This window comes from Coturnix japonica, chromosome 2 (assembly GCF_054131305.1).
Source record: "Coturnix japonica strain WE chromosome 2, WE-NBRP24, whole genome shotgun sequence".
Lineage (NCBI taxonomy): Eukaryota > Metazoa > Chordata > Aves > Galliformes > Phasianidae > Coturnix > Coturnix japonica.
In genome coordinates, this window is record NC_140664.1 from 121,160,842 (window position 1) to 121,179,283 (window position 18,442).

General features: G+C 41.8%; 1 protein-coding gene across 9 annotated transcripts; it reads left to right on the forward strand.

Moving 5' to 3' along the window:
- The first annotated feature begins 297 nt into the window (after nt 1–297).
- Nucleotides 298–18,339, forward strand: PTER (phosphotriesterase related). Of its 9 annotated transcripts, none has more exons than XM_085538642.1 (7): nt 298–352; nt 1,317–3,060; nt 3,414–3,493; nt 7,989–8,467; nt 10,521–10,786; nt 14,244–14,384; nt 17,510–18,339. In XM_085538642.1, exons 4-7 carry the CDS (start codon nt 8,036–8,038, stop codon nt 17,718–17,720), a joined length of 1,050 nt encoding a protein of 349 aa, XP_085394768.1. In that variant the 5' UTR covers nt 298–352; nt 1,317–3,060; nt 3,414–3,493; nt 7,989–8,035; the 3' UTR covers nt 17,721–18,339. The 9 variants fall into 9 exon arrangements, with proteins under 9 accessions (XP_085394768.1, XP_085394771.1, XP_085394767.1 ...); XM_085538645.1 differs by having other exon boundaries at nt 8,026–8,467; XM_085538641.1 differs by lacking the exon at nt 3,414–3,493 and having other exon boundaries at nt 1,317–1,367; nt 2,870–3,060.
- The last annotated feature ends 103 nt before the right edge of the window (nt 18,340–18,442 follow it).

Here is an 18,442-nt window from a genome sequence, read left to right on the forward strand (position 1 = left end):
ATCTGCATCTTTATCTAGAATCATTGTCCTTGACATCCAGTTTGTGAGCGCTGGGAAGTGCCTCTCCAGCATTCCTGTTCTGGCTCAGTGTGTGGGGCAGCACCTCGGGCTGTTCGCAGGGACACTGCGTGCACCAGGGACGACAGTGCAGGCTGTGAGCGGGTCGGGCAGAGGAAGAAGCGGCAGGGCCCGGCCCGGGGTGCCCTGTTCGCCCCTCCAGCCTCCACCTCCGCAGTGCCCGGGGCCGGGCCGCGGCGGGCAAGTCCCGCCCAGAGCGGGGCGGGAGCGGCGGGGATTGAGGTGCTGCCGGCGTGGGACGAGAGGAGCTGCCGGCGGACGGTCCCGCCGCGGGGTGAGCGAGCGCGGGCGGGGGGGGCCTGAAGCGGCGGCTGTGGGCGCCTCTCAGTCAGGCCGGGCTCGGGAAACTTGGCCGAAGTTACGGCCGAGGGCGTCTCCCGGCGCTGGGGAGGGCAGGAGGCGGCGGGGCAGCGCTGAGCGCTCCGTACACGGCAGCGGCACCACGGGCCCGCGGGCTCAGGGCGCTGAGCGGGAGTAGGGCCCACACGGAGTGCCGCTGCCCGGTGAGGGCGGTGCTGCTGGGGGCGGGGAGCGGAGGATGGAGGCGGGGCCGGGCTGGGAGCGTGTCCTGTGTGTTGGCCAACTAGTCAGAGAGCTGAAACTGCTGCCCTGCCAGAGCCGCTATTATTAGAGCTGGTGTTTAATGTTGGTGCGCGCAAACAGACTTAGATATTGGGACGACGTCCTCTCCCGTCAAAGGGAAGTTCTGTGAAGGAACAGGTGTCTCAGTCCCAAAGTGGGACCTTAAAGCCGTCTTTAGCTGCTGCTCCACCTGAAAGCTCAGGCGCTGGGCAGCCCCTGGAGCAGTTTATGTGCTGTGCTGGGCCTGGTCCTCAGCTGGAAGGTGCACATCGCATTGGTGACCAGCTCAGATAACAACTTTTGTGGCAGAGCAAGTTCATCATCAGTATAAATGACCTCTAGGAAATCAGAAGATACTCTTGTTTTTTCTTAGGTGTTTTTCTTGTTGAGGATGCTGTCTTCTGTGTGCTGGAAGCCTGTGATGGCTCTTGAATGAAACAGGTTTTTAGCCAGAGGTCACTTCCTTTTTGGAAAATAGTGTTTTGCCTGTGTAGAATTGCCCTGCAGTTTATGCTGGATGTGTTTGTTATTCAACACTATCTGCCATAATATGTTCTGTAGTGTTTAAAGGTTGTTGTCTTTTTCCTGCTGGGGGCTGTGTTTTGGCAATGGGTGAAGTGATGCTTCTAAGAGGTAGTTTTGTATTGTTTTGTCAGGTACTTCGGGATTGTTACATGAAAGACTACGTATGTGTCATTTATTATTAGGTGTGCTTCTCATGCTTTGGAATTTAACAGACATAATATTTGCCCTCATGTCACCATCATCACATTCATTTTTGTAGTAATAATCAAAGGTGGCAACAATGGCATTCAGATGTTTAATTACATTTCATATAGGTGACCAGTGTGAACATATTACATTAATGCGTGGTGGAGCAGGAGCAAGTGTCACCACTTCCCTCTGTGCTTAGGAAGGCATCAGCCTGCTCCTCACATATCAAAATCAGAATATAGTCAACCATATGGCACCAGAGAGTGTTTATTAAAGGAATGTTTCTCTGAACATTCTGTGTACTTTATTTCGTATTTCACTTCTCGTGGATCTAAAATATTTTTTTCCGTCTCTTGGAAATTAAAACATTGAACAACATTCATTCTTCAGCAAGCTGAAGCCAAGATTACTTACAGTTACATGAAAATTAATAAAGCCGGATTTCTGTTTGCATCAGAATAGCCACCTCCTCCACACTTTGCATTGGGCATTTTCACGTGGGTCTGGGGAATTTCTTCTGGTCTCACTGATGAAACCTTTTAGGGTTGTAAAACTTATTGCAGGGATCCCACTCTTTGTTACTCAATTCATTGCAGTGCAACTAATGAGTAGTTTCCAGGACAAAGATACTGAGTTTGTATCTTCTTGTGGAAATACTTTGTTACTCTGTGACACGGAAAGAGAAGATAGTTCTCTGTAGTCCTTGTTAACAGTGACCGTTCATCTGTACCTCGAAAAAGCCAAAGGGTTTTTTTGCAGGAGAGCTGACAGCCTTTCCAGCTTCTGTGTGTTGGTTGTTGCTGCTGTTCTGATATTGTACCCGTGAGCGCATAGTCCAGGTTGTAGAAGTAAGAGTTCATTGAGCAACCTGCTCTAGTGAGAGGTGTCCCTTCCAGTAGAGGGGGTGTGGAACTAGATGATCTTAAAGGTCCCTTCCAACCCAAACCATTCTATGTTTCTGTGGTTGACTTTGACCGCTGACAAAGCATACAGGTGCTATAAAGATGGACTCTGAGTTACAAAACAGCTCTAAGTTGCACTCCAGCATTCGGTTGCCTTGTGTTTTTCTGTGTGGGCTACTTTCTGCTGGTGCAGAAGTTGCTGCAGTCTGCCATCTCACATGAGATACTAAACCTCATGTCCATGCTATGGAGATATCCGTGACCTTAAGTAAAGAGAAAACCAACTAAATCAATAGGAATAGTGGTAGTTAGCTGTATGCTTAAGTTTCAGATCTGAAATTTGGAGGGAATGAAGAGTGGAGACATATTCATTTCCTGTATTAGCAAGAGAACGTGTGCTTGTAACCCAGCGCCATGAGAAGCAAATAAGATTCCTTTTAGCCTTAGGACTATAAACACATGTATCAGCATGCAGGCTTGGGCCCATGTTTGTGCAGACTGTTATACAGTGTAAAGTGACTTCAGTCCTGATATTTGGCCTAAAACCACTGTATGTGCATGTAAAATATAATTAATGTAATGCTTGATCCTAGGGCAGAATTTTTATATGACCTTTTATCAGGAGTAGCTTTGGAAGCTGCCCAAACTACAAAATCCCCTGGAGATGTTGATGAAAAAAACATCTATGGGGATGTCGATCTCAGATCTCTGAGGAAGAGAAACTTCCACGTGACTTTGCTCTGAGAAGCCTCTGTTTTGAGACGGGTATCTGCCTAGAAATAAGGTAAAATGAAAGGCTGATTCTATTATCTTAACAGCAGCTGAACTTTAACCACATTTTAAATAAGCGTGTGTATTAAGTGGTAAGGAAGAAACCAGTTCTGTGTTTATCTGACACGAGACCAGAGTAGCACGAGAACGTGACCCTCAGACTGTGTGATGCTGGAAGGTCAGCCTGTCTGCCAGTAGCTGAGCAATGGATGGGGTTTGCAGTGGGAATGTTCACTTATCCTTGCAGGTACTGGGAACTAGCCAGCACTGTATCTCCCTTTTCCCTTAGTACTTCTGCACTAAGCAAGGGACCATACAATGAAAAGCTGTCATGACACCTTTTCTTTCTTTTTTTTTTTTTTAAAGCAACAGAATGTAAAGCCAGTGAATAAAGAAAGGCCTCTACTCAGATGGATAAGATGACTTGCTGCAGCTTTATTTTCTGAGTAAGCATGAAATTCAGAAAGTCTGTTAGTCTCATAACTCCAGTCTGGGGTAGGAAAACAACCCATGTCACTTCTTATCATTCAGCCAGGAAGGATGGTTAGAACTTTAATGGCAGTAATCTGCTTCACCTTCAGAGAAGCACATCTGCTGTTTCTGCAGAAGAGACAAGAGTTTGCCCAGAAACCTGCATTTTTTCACTGTCCTTTGGCCCCATTTCCAAATTCAGGTTTTTGTGTGTCAGAGATCTCAGAAGACTTGCTTGTCTGGTGAGGAAAAGGGAGAACTGTGCCTGCAGTATTGAGTTCCTTTCACCCTATAAACCTCTGCGGTAGTTTACCACATCTATGCTCTGTATTTCTGATGCGGGCTTTTCCATGCATTGTAGAAGTCACTCACAGTAGAACGGAGTGCTCAAAGCATTTCCTCCAGCTATATATACATAGCAAACCTGCGCTGTGTCACGCTTCCTAGGATTACCAGATTATGCAGGGAAAGACCCTCTTATAATGTTCCCCACGCAGCCAGAGCAACCTGAACTTCTAAGTGGCAGCCATGTTTAATTGTGGGGGGCATACAATAAATATCTATTAACCAGCCATTCTTTTTGCATTTTTGTAATTCTTTTTTGTCACCTCAATCTGGGTTTAGTGTCACTGTAATCTTGCATTGTAATTGAATGACAATAATAATACAAGTCTGGAGAGAATCCATGCTAACAGCATTAAAATGTGCTTACCGAATCAAAACAAGTGCAGCGTTAGCATGCGGAAGCTGTGTCTGTGCCTTTATAATGTTTCAGCAATATGAGATTACTGGAGGAAGCAACTAATCCAAACCTAGGAAGACATCCCATTACAAGAGCATTAAAATGACACAGGGGCTGATGTGCACGTTTCGGATGGGAACAGCAGAAGCATACATCTTGCTGTCCGTATTCAGGCAAAACCATCTATTGAATTTAGCAGAGTTTTTACCAAAGCAAGGAAGGTCTGTGGGGGAATTCTTTGGCACTACCAGAGGCTAAATTTACCAGAGTGTAAATTAGAGATTTCCAAACCCCAAATACTGTTATGGCCAGGTAGGCAGCTGCCCCTTTATCCTTATCATATGCAGATGCACCTTTCCCTTTCCCATTCTCTCCCCTCAACCTGGGTGAGGATTCAGGAGGCAGAATCTACACATCTCCTATGAGACCACCTAAAACGCTCGTTCTTGTCCAGGGTTGTTTTTTGACTCCCCACATAGCCCATGGGAGGAGGCAGATACAGAACGTAACTCATCCCGGCCTGTCTCAGACATTCAGAGTAGGCTGCATGAATTGCCTCTGGATATGTGTTCGATCTCACTACAGAAATGGTCCAGGCAATTACTCTGTGGAAGATGTGCACCATCTTAGATGGCTAAATGAGGGGGTATGAATTCAGTCCCCAGGAGTATGAAAGAACCAGCTTTCTCGGGGGAAAGTTATGTGTAAAGCATGGCATGTCAGTCATTAGTTAAAGATGTAGACGTTCCTTTCTGAAGAAACGTATACATGTTTAAATTAAGCAGCAGTCATTATTCAACTTAATAGCTGTTTGCACATAAATCTGTTCTAAAGGCACTAATTAAATTATGTTTCCATTAGGCGAATCTGATCAAGAATAATGTATCATGATAGCATATTCATGGCACGCTGTCTATGTAAATGACGGTAGAGAAGATAACAGGACAGTGTCTTTAAAAAGAATTCCAGTCACGAGTTGTTGGCTGTCTTTAGTTCTCGTAATATTTTTTTTATTAGAAGTGTTGGTTTTCTAAAACTGTTGGTAAGCACGCACTGACATTAACGTTAATCATATTTTTCAGGAAGATAAAATTAGGCCTGCTTTAAATGCTGTTTGTGTCAGTTTCCATTTTTGAGATGCTTCTTGCAGTCATAAAAATACTTGGCCTCAATCAAAAGGTTCAGTAATAGGTAGTGCTTTTGTAAGCATTGTAGATATGCTACAATCTGAACTCCAGAGTGTAAAAATTAACAGATTAAGAACTGCTACAAGAGAACCCTGGCACCAGAACAGGTAATTCTGGATGTTTCCTGCTGTTGTAAATCAGAAGACAGCAGCCTCGGGCTGTATGAAGATTTCACACAACCATAGGTCTTCCCAGTCTTCAGGCCAGATTAATTGAGGGTAATGTGATTTAGCTGTGTCAGAAAGGAATTGTTGGGAGCAAACGCTGAAAGTTAAGTTTTTATTTAAAAGAAACACATTGGAAAGTGAGCAAAACTCCTGAATCACATCAAATGGCTATTTGGAGTCACTGAAGTGTCAGGTAACTGAATAAATGAAGTGGATACTTGTTATGAAAAGAGACTGTAATTATTTTGCGTCTGAATTTTTAAGAGAGCTTCAATACTTACGTATTTAGAGACCTCAATATTTATATAGGTTTGTTTTCCTAACTTAATTCATTGATTCAAAAATCATCAGTGAACGAACGTAGTGAAAAAAATACGTCTGCAGAACAGAGTGGGTATTGCTCTTTGTGCTGCTGGGGTCCTACTGCAACCCTACTGCACACCGGAGCATTGATGCTTAATGAAGAAAAAAAGGGTACAGTTCTCATAGTCTCTCTGCTGTGTGCACAGGAATGACTCAGATCACTGAACTTCCTCCAGAATAGTGGGCTATAGAACACTGCCTTATTCCAGAATGCAATTAATAGCTGGGTAACTTAATTGAATTGCAGTTAGCAGCAGTTTCTGACTAAGACAGGTATTTTGCTTTTAAGTATTTGCTCAAGAATAATATTTTCTGAAATCATGCACTTCATAATTTGTTTGGCAAAAAATAAATCATTCTATTAGTCAGCCAGCAGTCTGTTCTATGAGAGTAATTATTCTTCTGCCTTCTCAAACAAGTCAACGCACCAGTCTACAAATGAAATTCATAAAAGAACAGTTCTTCCTAAATGGAATTATCGCACACGTCTCCTTACGCACAGGGCAAGAAGTACGGTCAGCCAGGCTTTTTCTTATGGACAGCCATGTTCTCAGATACAGGAACTGCCAGCAGTGCAAACTTAATTCAACAGGTGATGTCTGCCTTCTACAGGTCACTGTGACAAGTGTACTCTGACAGTCTTGCTCATGAAAAGAAAGTATCCCCAAAGAGCTATAGGTGTTCTGCTGCCCTTTGATATGCAGACTTGAGTGCCCTTCAGATTTCAGCTTTCTGCCATCCCAGTTGATTAACATTAGCAGTTAAAAGGAAAATGTCTTCTGAGAGCTTCACCAGTGGCAAATCCATGTTTGTGATATTATTCACTACAGGGAGACAGAAATGGGAAAGACCTCTCTTTTTAATCAATAATGCATGCTCTAGTTAGTCCTGTCCTCTGGACATGATTAAACATGTATTTTGTTTCATAACTGCTGATTTTGGTTGACTAGGGATTGTAACTACATATCCTCAAGCCTTTGCAGCTTGCATCAGGAAGATCTAACATGAACTGAGTAGTCAGCTGTGTTTAATGTTAATACAGCACGTAAACTAAAAAGACCACCCCCACCCCCAAAAGAGGAAAAATCCCCCCAAATCCCAATGGAGCAGCTAATTCTAACCTGTAGAGATCCAGGCTAAACTTCCACCGAGCAGATGTCTGTGATGTGAACCAATTGTAGATGGTGGCCTCCAGGTATGTTTTTGTCACCATTCATCTGAAGTTTTGAAAAATAACATGGTTTCATTTATGTTAAAGATAAGGGAAAAAAGCTCAGAACAGAGGCTAAGCCATGTAAATGAAATGTTAAGTTAAGGTCTGCTCTCAGCTGGTAAAATATTTGGCCAAGGAAGCTGATAGAAAAGGCATTTTGGAAGCACACTGGAATTTCTGTCCAGCTGGACAGGGTCAGGTTGGGTTTTCCATGTCTTGTTGCTTGGAGGAGCTGCCCTGTGTCTAGGCCAGTGGGGCTGGAAGGACTTGGCCTATGCTAAGAGTCTGAGCGCTTGGCCCCCTCCCTGCATTCCCTGTGCTGGAGGGACAAGGCTCCTGAACGCGGGAAGGGGAACACGCGTCTTGGAGGACACAGGATGAAAGTATCAGTCAGGAATACTCAGTTTGGATGCCAAGTGCGTTCATCTGGTGGCTCAAGCTGACAGAATTCAAGATGACAAAATCTGACAGCTGCTAAAGAGTAGAGAATCCAAAATGAACATCCAGTGGTTGTTGTTAAATAGGAAACATTCATCTTAACGTGGTATTGGCTACTGCACAATAAATGGTGATGATTTCCTTGTACTGAAATGTGATATTGCTACAGTATTAGGGTACTGGCACAGTTGTAACTGGATAACATAAGTGCTTTGTTTTTTATATTGATTGTTCTGCTGAAGCCATGTTGGAACCATTCAAAAGCATACCGTATGTAGGTATGTGTGTGAGAATACTGACATTTTCTAAGAAATGCTTTTTATTTTCTAAAATGTTTTGTTTCCTTTCTCTTCTTCCCAGAATTTTTCAGATCTGATTTTTTTTCCCATTACAATAGCTGAAGAAAAATGTCTTCCCTGAGTGGAAAGGCACAAACTGTGCTGGGCCTGGTGGAGCCGGAGCAGCTCGGCTGTACATTGACTCATGAACACTTGTCCATGGACTACAGCAGCTTCTTCTGTCCTCCTTCACCAGGCCAAGAGCCTTTGTCTGAGGGGCCCATCCAGATGAAGAACTTATTTTGGATCAAGCAGAATCCCTACAGCCATAAAGACAACCTTCTTCTGTGTCAGGAGATGGATGCCGTGAGGGAGGAGCTGCTGCATTTTAAAGCAGCAGGTGGTGGGACTATCGTGGAGAACACGACCACGGGAATCCGTCGGGATATGAAGACTTTGAAGAAACTCGCAGAAGAAACCGGAGTCCATATTATTGCTGGGGCTGGGTTTTACGTGGATTCCACACATTCTTCTCAAACACAGGCTATGACAGTGGAGCAGGTAAGTCTAAAGATTTTCTTGGGGGTCTCTGCTGTGAGTCATCTCTGGATGTGTCAAAGATGGAGAGAAGTTCAAACAAAATGGATCAAATCTTGACATTCTTAGTTTGCAAAACTTAAGAGCAGCGTTCCTGTTTTTGTTCAATAGCTGGACCAGCCCTAATGGTGTGTACTTGGATTATCTGTCAAAATTTCCAGTTCTTAAGCTCTGTTTTCTCTCAGGGATTAGTTATAATACAACAGCAAAAGGAAAATAGAATATCTCATGTGTAGGCATCTGGTACAACACCAGTTATCCTTTTTACGGTTATTTAGGGAAGAAGCATATCTCTTCTTCCTCGTTTGTCTGTTTTCCTGGTAATTACTTTCCAATTAGATCACGCAGAATTCTTGTGAAGAGCATAAAAAATAGCAGTATTTATAGGACAGTTGTAAATCAGTACTCTGCTCAAGCTGCCAGTTACTTCTCTCCTCTCTGCCGTTTTGCAGGCTCTTCAGGGCAGAATCTAAATCCTGTTGTTTGCACGGTGCCCAAAACAATGTGTTAATAATGACTGAGATCCCCAGATATTTCTGTAATAATAAATATTCATTCATCTTTTATTAAGAAAATGTGATGATAGGGAGAAGAAGGAAGGGAACTCTCCAAGGCAGGAGGCTGTGAATGCGAGTGAGTAGAGCTGAGAAATGTTGTTTTTTTTAATCTATCACAGTTTACAAATGAGTCAAATTCACTTTAAAAATAAATGTTTCAAACTCCAGCAGATGTGATGTGATACAGTACTGCAAACCTCAGTGGACAGAAGTGGAACAAGCTGTAGGGCACTGCTTTTCCTAAAGATGTAGAATTTGCTACAAATAGATGTCTTTGGGCAAAGGTTTCCCTTCTGTATCTGATGGACTGCTGCAGATCCACAGGTGCCCTGTAGTCAGCAGTTAATCAATACTTAATGCAGTCAAATAGACAGTAATGTATGTTGCTCCAGAAGTAACGCCTCCTGTTTATTTCCGTGGAAACTACAACGCATATGAAGAGCACAGTGAAACTATTTGTTAGAGCAAATCCACAGCTACAAAACACTTCTTCAGCGTGGTCACCACCATTAGCTTTGCATATTTACCATTGGCCTGCATGCTATGATTGCAACAGTTTGCACTAGCGGAGGTGAGCCAGTGTCACTGTCACCACTGCTGAAATGCACCGCCCATCAGCTCACTGTGCTCACATCCCTGTTTGGTCTCCATAAACCAAATGCAATTTTTTCAGCATGGAGGAATTCACACACCTTTGTTTCATCCACACTTTGATGTCAGGCACTGTTTTGTCAGAGTGCCCTTCTGCTGCCATCTGTCACACGGCAACAACATGTCACATAATACTGGGGGGAAGGTTCCACTTCTACTGCTGTACCACCAACATCCGTGTCTGATGTTGTGCGTCAGCATCGTGAAATAGGAGGCATTACTTTTAGAGCAGCCCTTCTGGTTACTAACAGAGAATTGTACAGTGGCTGATGGATTGGGCATATGCTCAGCTGAGCTTTCTGCTTGTAGTTCTAGAGTCTGTTGAGATATTGTAGTTCTACATTTGCAATCCAAAGAGCAGAACTTGCCTTAAACTTGACTTCTTGGTTTCTGTGGCCTGGAATCTTTGCCAGACTTTTTTTCCTTTTCTGTCTGAATGACAAGGATTCCTTATTTGCTGAGCCCTGGTTTAGCAGGAATTGTTTCTGGATTCACCAGCTTAAATCAATACTCAAACTGTGTGTGGACCAACTTTCCCTACAAACTCAGCAATTAAGGGAGAGATGCTCTTAAGTGTGGATACTGTTCTATTGATTTCCTTCTCTGTTTATTTTGGTCTTAGTTAATGGCTAAGTTAATGTTAGTTGGCAGAAACTATATTTTAACTGCTGTGTTTTCACACAGCCAACTGTTAAATAAGTCCAAAAGGACCTTAGTAGTATAGCTTGCACAGTGCCCATAGGCCATATTTGATGCTTTTTAATAAAAATGGTATTACTATCAAAAAATCTCATTTTCCCAATCTTCAGCTCACAGGCATCATTGTTGATGAGATCCTCCACGGAGCAGATGGGACTGACATCAGGTGTGGAGTAGTGGGAGAGATCGGCTGCTCCTGGCCCATGACTGCAAGTGAACGCAGGGTGCTGCAGGCAGCTGCACACGCACAGGCACAGATTGGGTGCCCCATCATCATCCACCCTGGCAGGCACAGCGATGCACCCTTCCAGATAGTTCGCATCCTGCAGGAAGCTGGGGCTGATGTTTCCAAAACAGTCATGTCTCATCTTGACAGGTAAGCGGGTTGCTCAGCTCTCATTCTGACTGTGCTTCCACAGCTCATGAAATTCTAGGGAACAGCTCTGCAAAAAACTGTTTTTTATTGTGCTCTGATATTGTGACATGAAGTATATTTTCGTGTTTACTGACTTTAAAATATGTAACTCCTTATATAAAGCTTTATCAGTTTCCAGCACTTTGATGTGGATCAGCTCTTAGGTTTGTACTGATAAAAACACCCACGAATTTTAAACACTCCCTGAGAAGCTCTGGAGGCAAGATTAGGAGTAACTGTAGCTGCATTTTGCATTTCTTTATTTCTTAAAGAAGATTTGGTGAATTCACCTGCCTGTACAAGTCACAAGAACTGGATGTTGAGTGGATCTCACCAGACGTGCTGAGGGCTGCTGGGATTCCAGCGTTTTGGAAACTGGGCCACTGTTATGGGCCTGGCCACAGCCTCACTGATGCTAATGGAGCACTCACTGATTTGGATGGATTCTGGATCAAAGCTGGATCTTTTCATTTCTGCTGTCAGACAGAAGAACTACTACTTAAAAGGAAAACTGTTGGATTTTGGATGATCCTTACCTTAGACCACAGAGCTAACTTCTAGTTTCCTTGAGAGCAAAAACCTACATCAGATGTGTGAAGGAACCAGGGTGCTTTTCTCATTCCAATTTAGAAACACATTCTCTATTAACAAATCAAATCTTGTGTGGCTCACGATGAGTTGGAAAAAGTCCAAGCATTGATTAGTTTGGACAGTTGTTGAATAATGGAGACTGTTTGTGGTCATATGACTCTCAGCAATTGGATTGTTTGTCCTCAACATGAGTGTAATGCAGGCAAGAGCTCTGATCTCCAAATTTCTAATCATTATAGGCTCTATGAGCTTACAAATCAAGCTGCAAGTTTTGTGTATTTGTACAGAGCCTGGTGTTTTGTATGGGGCTTTAGGAACACAGTATTCAGTGTCATGAAATTTAACTTATATTCTATGATACAGAAATGATATGGGCTTTCCTTATGTGTTTACCTGAATTTCACTGTATGCATAGCTCTTTTTTTTTTCCCCTCACAGTTCTTAAGAAAAACTGATGGCTTAAATCTTGTTGTCAAAGATGACTGAGCGGGCTGCAGTGTTTTTGCTGCAACATAAACATCAGTTCTGGTTTTTTTTGCCTTTACACACTATTGTAGATCACACTGGATTCAGTGATTTATTGGTGGAAAAAATAAGCAATGTAAGTAGGAAAACAGTCAAGGCAGAGGTGTGGTTTCTCTTACAACCACTGCTATGCAATATGGCATTTCCTTATTCTGTCTTTCTTCTATCATTATTTTCACACATTCAGGTTGGCAGTTGCTGTAACGTAGGCTCTAAACTGCTGTGAAGTTTGGCTTTGCAATGTGCATTTAACATTTTAAGTCTCTTTCACTGAGAAGAATCCATGTGGGAGCATCCCAGCCCTTTCAGTGTGAGATGAATTTGTACATAGCTCCGTATTTCATGCCAGCTTTTGACATACACAGAGGGGCAGTTTTCAGGTGGATTTACAGTCAAATGCTAGAACCAAAATGCAGGCCATCTTTTTGCCATTTAGTATTTTAGAACAAAAGGTAGCAAGTGTCCATCTTGGAAATACAGTGCACATAAAGGAAGCAAAAGCTCCTGAATCTTGGCTATTGAATCCAATCACTTAATGGGGATTAAGGTTGTAAAGGTATCTTGGTAGAGATCAGCATCCATTGCTTCAGGAGCTTTTGTTCAAAGACTCATAGCAACTGTTGTGAATGTTGGTCTGAAAGTGTCTTGGTGGGTGTCCCTTACAAATGAATTCCAGCCTACAGAACCTGCGTCCCATCTCCTTTTCCTTGCGTTCAGGACAGCTCAGGGCCATGCTGCCCCAACACATAGATCCAGCACACAGACCAGCCACTGGAACTGGGAGCTGCTGCTGCTTCTGCTGCTGCTGCATCCATGAGGCCTCCAAGGGGATCTAGGGGCTCTCCTGTTCTTTGGTGGGATAGAACTTCCAAAACCACTGTGCTAAGTGTAGTTTCCAAAACCTGTTGCTCTGGCTGTGGTTTTGAAACACATTGTTAGTGTTTTGTTATGGTTTTGTTTTGTTTTTAATTATTACTTGTTTGGTTAGTTTTTGTTTTCAAAAACATGTAGAGCCACTACACAGGCATAGGTACTCATGGCTACTGTCTGAGCTGGGTGTGATTGCATCTAGAATAACCCACGTTCTTGCTCTTCACCTTGAAAACACATGTGGTAATAAATACTCAATCTTTGTGAACTGTGACATTTATTTTGAAATAACAATTTTGGTTTTTTGGTTAATTTTAGTTGGCAAGTCTTAAACTCTTCCCAATAGCAGGTTTCTCTCAGCAAGGGTTATCTCTCTCATCTGTTCTTCCTCCTCGACCCTGTTAAGTCATAATATATTGAATTTGTGACATCAGCCACTTCCATAGGAGAAGACTGTGATGTAATTGTATAGGATAAAATTAATTTTTGATGTGAATATCAGCAATAAGAGAAGAACAGAACTGCAGCCATTCTGGTTAACTGTTACCCTGGTGGAAAGCTATTTCCTCCCTAGATGCAAAAAAAAAAAAAGGGGAATGGTTACAAGAGTAAATTTACAAGGTATCATTTGAGGGTTGGATAGTGGGTTTTCTTGTCATTCTTTTTTATCTGCATGGTTCATATTCTCAGTAAGAATATTTCAGAGGAAAAAAATCACAGAGCTGTAGAGTTATCCTTCTTTTCCAAATGAGTGATGGGTTTCAGTAGCTTTGTTTCTTCACTTTTCAAATCTGATGCAAAAGCCACACCTCAGCTGCTTGCAGACCCATTATATATTTTCCTAAGAGCATTTCCTTAAGGTGTTCTGGCCACATCCCAGTGCAGACTGTGATATATTGCATTTCCAGTGACAGTCTGGAGCCATCACTGTACATTATAGAAACTAAAGACAAAGTTATGTATTAACGGTGCTTGATGGATGAAACAAGCCCTGGATGTATCTGTCTCCTGTAACTCTTCTGGGAAAGTAAATCTGTCTTATGGAAGCAATCCATTGTCTTTTTTTTTAAATGTCACTGAGTTAACCTCCTCCTTAAATGTCCTTCCTTGTTTGATTGTCCATTTAGTAGTTCAGTGATATCAAAAGTAAAGAACCTTTCTGTTTCCAGTTAAAGATGATTGTAAATGCTCTTATTACATCATGGGGAAAGAGTTGCGTTTGCTTCATTTGCATTTAATGCATGATTGGAAGAAAGACGGTGCTGTGTATCAGGTTAAGTTGCATGCATCAAACATATGTTCTGTTTTTCAACATCGTGTGTTATTGGTTTTGTTCCTTACAAGTAGGAAGTTACAAAATATCTTACCATCCCACTATGAGATTCTTTTTTCCCTTTCACAGCGCTGACATTGTGTTTTGTGTGTTTTGCAGGAGCATATTTGATACAAAGAAACTTCTGGAATTTGCTAAACTTGGATGCTACTTGGAGTATGACCTATTTGGCACAGAATTTATCTATTACCAGCTCGAACCTGACATTGACATGCCAAGTGACAATGACAGAATTGCAAGGTACCTGCTTCAGCGAGGTTTAAGCAATAGCATTGCCACTGACAAATTAATATTATCAGTATCCATCTTAAAGGGCATCACAGAGCAGTTCTGCTTACAGTTCAAAATTGTCTTTTCTCATACTAAAATAATGGATTCTTTTTTATTTTTTTTGCTGCTGTCACTTCTTCAGGGCACCATGTATAATTTCTTCTATCTGCAAAGGAAAACGTGGCGTCAGAGAGTTGTGGAGTATAACTTGAGAAAAAGATCAAAAGCTGCTTTAACTTCATTCTCTGTCCTAATTCCATGCTGATTTTGTTTAATTTTATCATTTATTGCATGTATATAGACTGTCAAATTGTAAAAGGGAAGTCTGGAAATGCAGGATATGTGTTAGGATTTGACTTTTGTTTGAAACCCAGTGTCACTACCAAGCGTTGTCTGAGCCTGTAATGTCCTCTCACAAGTGAGCACAACTCATTGGTTTTCTTGCATGGATTTGGTTCCCTTTTTCCATCCTGAAAACCGCGCTTTTTCTTCCACACTTTATCATTTATCTTCCCCGTTTGCTTTGTCCTTTCCTGCTTTGGAAGGATGAGTTTCCTGTCTCTTCAGAGCTGTCATTCTCTTCACATCCACAGTGAGAAAATATTGGCCCTACTGGCAGGATCTCTCTTCCCCATTTCTCATCGATGCATGCGGTCCCAGCTCAGCTGCATGACAGGTCTGCTGTGCTCTGCTAACACAAAGCATTGCTCCATCCTCTCTGTCCAGATACACCATCTTCCTTTGCTGTTCATTTTCAGTGTTCATGTATAGTCAAGTGGCAGGTTTCTGAGGGGTGGGATGCCAGCCTACCTTACATCTTTTCCAATTCTAGAATCAGAAGCAATTCTTCCTTTCTCTTTCATGAGAAAGCCTGTGAGGTTCTTAATCACCAATGAAGTTGCTTGTTTGCTTTCACCTGCACTCGAGACCTTGCTTTTCTGCCATTCACCATCAGATTAGCTGCAAAAAATCTGTTTTAAGGCTATGGAAGTTAATGTTCCACTTACTGACAGGAGTTTCTGCTGCTTCTCACACCAGGACTCCTTCCTCTAACAGAGCTCTGTCTTCTGATTAGTATTCTGAACTGTTGGAATGTGTTTTCACATTGAGAATGTGAATGTGTTGCTCCCCTCTCCTGTGCCACAGTTGGTCAACATGCATAGAAGCACTGTGAAGAGAATGTGTGGAAGGATGGACTGTGCCTTGGTTAATAAGGGTTTATTCAGCCATGGCAAAGTTTTCATTCCATCCATGAGTCCTGCTTACCCACCAGCATCTCTCCTTAAACTCTCTGACAGCTGAGTGTTCACTGCAGTGCTGCTCATAGGCAGAAAATACTGAAAGTTTGTTTTCTCTTGTATGATGGGAAAACCTGCACCTGAGTTAGGAATGCTGTTATGTGGGTTTTAATAAGCTTTTGCTGCAATCCTGAGTTGCTGGGGGTTTTTTGTTGTTGTTTCTTTTTTCTTTTTCTTTTTTTGGGGGGGGGCAATCAAAATGGTCTTTAGATGTTGAACAAATTTGAACAAACTAAATGGAAAAATATATGTACAGATCTTATCTATTCAAATAATAAGTTAACTTCAGACACAGTTTAATTTGTGTGTACTTAACTCATTTATGCTGCAATCTATTGCCAGTGCAAGTGGAGAACTGAATTTCTTGCAAGGGCAGCTTTTCCCTGAGTCAGCAGCAAGTACCAACTGAACTCAGAGGAATGAACAAGCTTCACATATGGAATGAAAAGGACCCTACCCCTCCCCAACACACAACATTAGTCTAACTGTGGAAGAAGGTGATTAAGAGATGTTTAATCAGCCAAGAACTCAGACAGCCCTCCAGTGTTGTCGCTCTTACTCTCTGATTAACTGGTTTCCGTGTTTCAAGTTAGAGAAAATAGCAGTGACATCGTACTCCTACAACATACATACTATTCCTATTGCTTTTGTGAAAGATGCTTTCTTACCAAATTCTATCACGCTTGACTTCTTCTTACTGTGCCCATATTAATTAGGTCGTGCTGGATGTATCTCCTCATAAGTAATTATAATAAAAACTGACAGTAAGGGTTTCCAGATATGGTGTGGTTTCTTACAGAACCAGTGTTTGCTTTCTTGCTGATCAAAGTACAGTCAAGAAGATGAAAATTAGAATTTCACAGTGCTGGCATGTGATGGAATTGGGTGGCTCAGTGAGAAATGAGTGCTTTCCTGGTCTATCTGCCTCTGCCACTTTAATGCTGTGGTCTGCCACTAGTGAAAGCAAAAAACGGAAGCTTAGGGGTGTAAAGTCATGCAGTGGACTCCTTCTGAATAAGTTCTAAAAACTGAGTTTAGCAAGGGATTAAGTTTCACATAGTGAAATGGGGAACAGAAGGCTTCCTTGTAGCAGGCTTGCCAGAAGGCAGTGACCTTTGAGTCAAGCTTGTCAGTTTACCAAGTCTGTTCAGTTGGGCTGCTGCATTAACTCCTCTCACTTGCTGGCACATGCCAGCACTCTACAGTGGTTGTTTTATTTATCTAATTTAGTGAACATATTTGAAACATGTTTGATTGATAACTGTTTATGTGGAATACGATGCTAACAATTCAGAATTTTTATCAACCTGGTAATTCCAGATGACAATTAACTGATGATGTGAAAGCATCTGTATAATTGAGCACAACCAGTCAGGTCCTTAATGGCTGTTACAGGACGAGTGTTGTGTCAGCAGCAACAACTAACCCCATGAACTGATCATGCTGAAAAGGAGCTTTTCTGAGAACTTGTTACCGCACATATAAAAGCCGAGCCCCGTGCTTTGTGATAGTGACATTCTTGAAAACCTCCATAGGCTCAGTGAGATTGGAAATACAAAGCTGTGCCAACTGGGGAGAGTTTTCCTTGCCCACTTTGGGATGTGTGGTAGAGTGGAGGTTTTTCAATTCAATACGTTTTAAGTTTGAAATAAATGTAAGGATCTAAAGCATGTGTCTTTTCAGTACCTAAAAATAGTCGTAAAGCAGTGTAGGAATACAAAGATGTAAGATGTTTAAATACTGATGAGTCCTGTGTCGAGGACCTGTCAGTGAGAGCTGTGCTTTTTGCTTTTGCAGGATTCGTATGCTGGTCGATGAAGGCTATGAAGACAGAATTCTGATGGCTCATGATGTGCACACGAAGAATAGGTTGATGAAATACGGAGGTCATGGATATTCACATATCCTCAAAAATATTGTTCCTAAAATGCTGGTTAGAGGCATTTCCCAGGAGAGAATTGATAAAATACTGATAGAAAATCCAAAGCGGTGGCTGACTTTTAAGTAAGAATAGTGAATGAATATTCCTACCTTATAGGAAGGATTGATACAATTCAGATGTGATTTAGGAGAGCAGCCATTTAAATACGTGCTTCTTTTAGGTGATCCAGAAGGTATTAGTGCTATGAACAACCTGATTATGACTTTTTAATTAGACCAAAAAAATTACTTATTTTCTCTGTATTTCCTCCCTTCTAGAAGTCCATTCATGAATGATTTGCTGGATGCGCACATATCTGCAAAACCTTTTGGTATATTAAAATAATTGTTACCAAAGAGTAATCTCATATTATTATTACATTATCCAAAAATATTTTTGAAGGAGCATCATCTGGGCTTTGAAAGAAATTACAGTTTTCAATTAAATTCCCCATCTCCAGGGTGTGATTTTAATTCGTGTAATATTGATAATCTGCTAATTATCCTTTTATTAAGCACTATTTAAATGATAGAAGGTCTGTCACTTTTAAATCACTTCCAAAGAGAACAAAGGGCACAATTTCAAATCGTTCTAAAAAAGACTGTTTCTTTCTAGTTGAACAACTGACTTATTTCTAACCGAAACTGGAAGAATAAAACACATCAAAAATGTTATTTTTTAATAAAGCAGTTTATAGACTCCTGTACGTAGTAGTGTCATGGATTTCTTTTTTAAGCATTCATTGGTCATCTTGAACTTACAGGATCTCCCAGTGATCACATGTTCCTGCATACAGACCATCATCGGCT

Excerpts from the sequence above, each read along its gene's own strand:
- PTER (XM_085538642.1), top strand. The coding sequence starts at position 8,036 with ATGTCTTCCCTGAGTGGAAAGGCACAAACTGTGCTGGGCCTGGTGGAG. Across the intron at positions 10,787-14,243 it reads GTCATGTCTCATCTTGACAG|GAGCATATTTGATACAAAGA; the intron begins GTAAGCGGGTTG and ends TGTGTTTTGCAG. Across the intron at positions 14,385-17,509 it reads GACAATGACAGAATTGCAAG|GATTCGTATGCTGGTCGATG; the intron begins GTACCTGCTTCA and ends TTGCTTTTGCAG.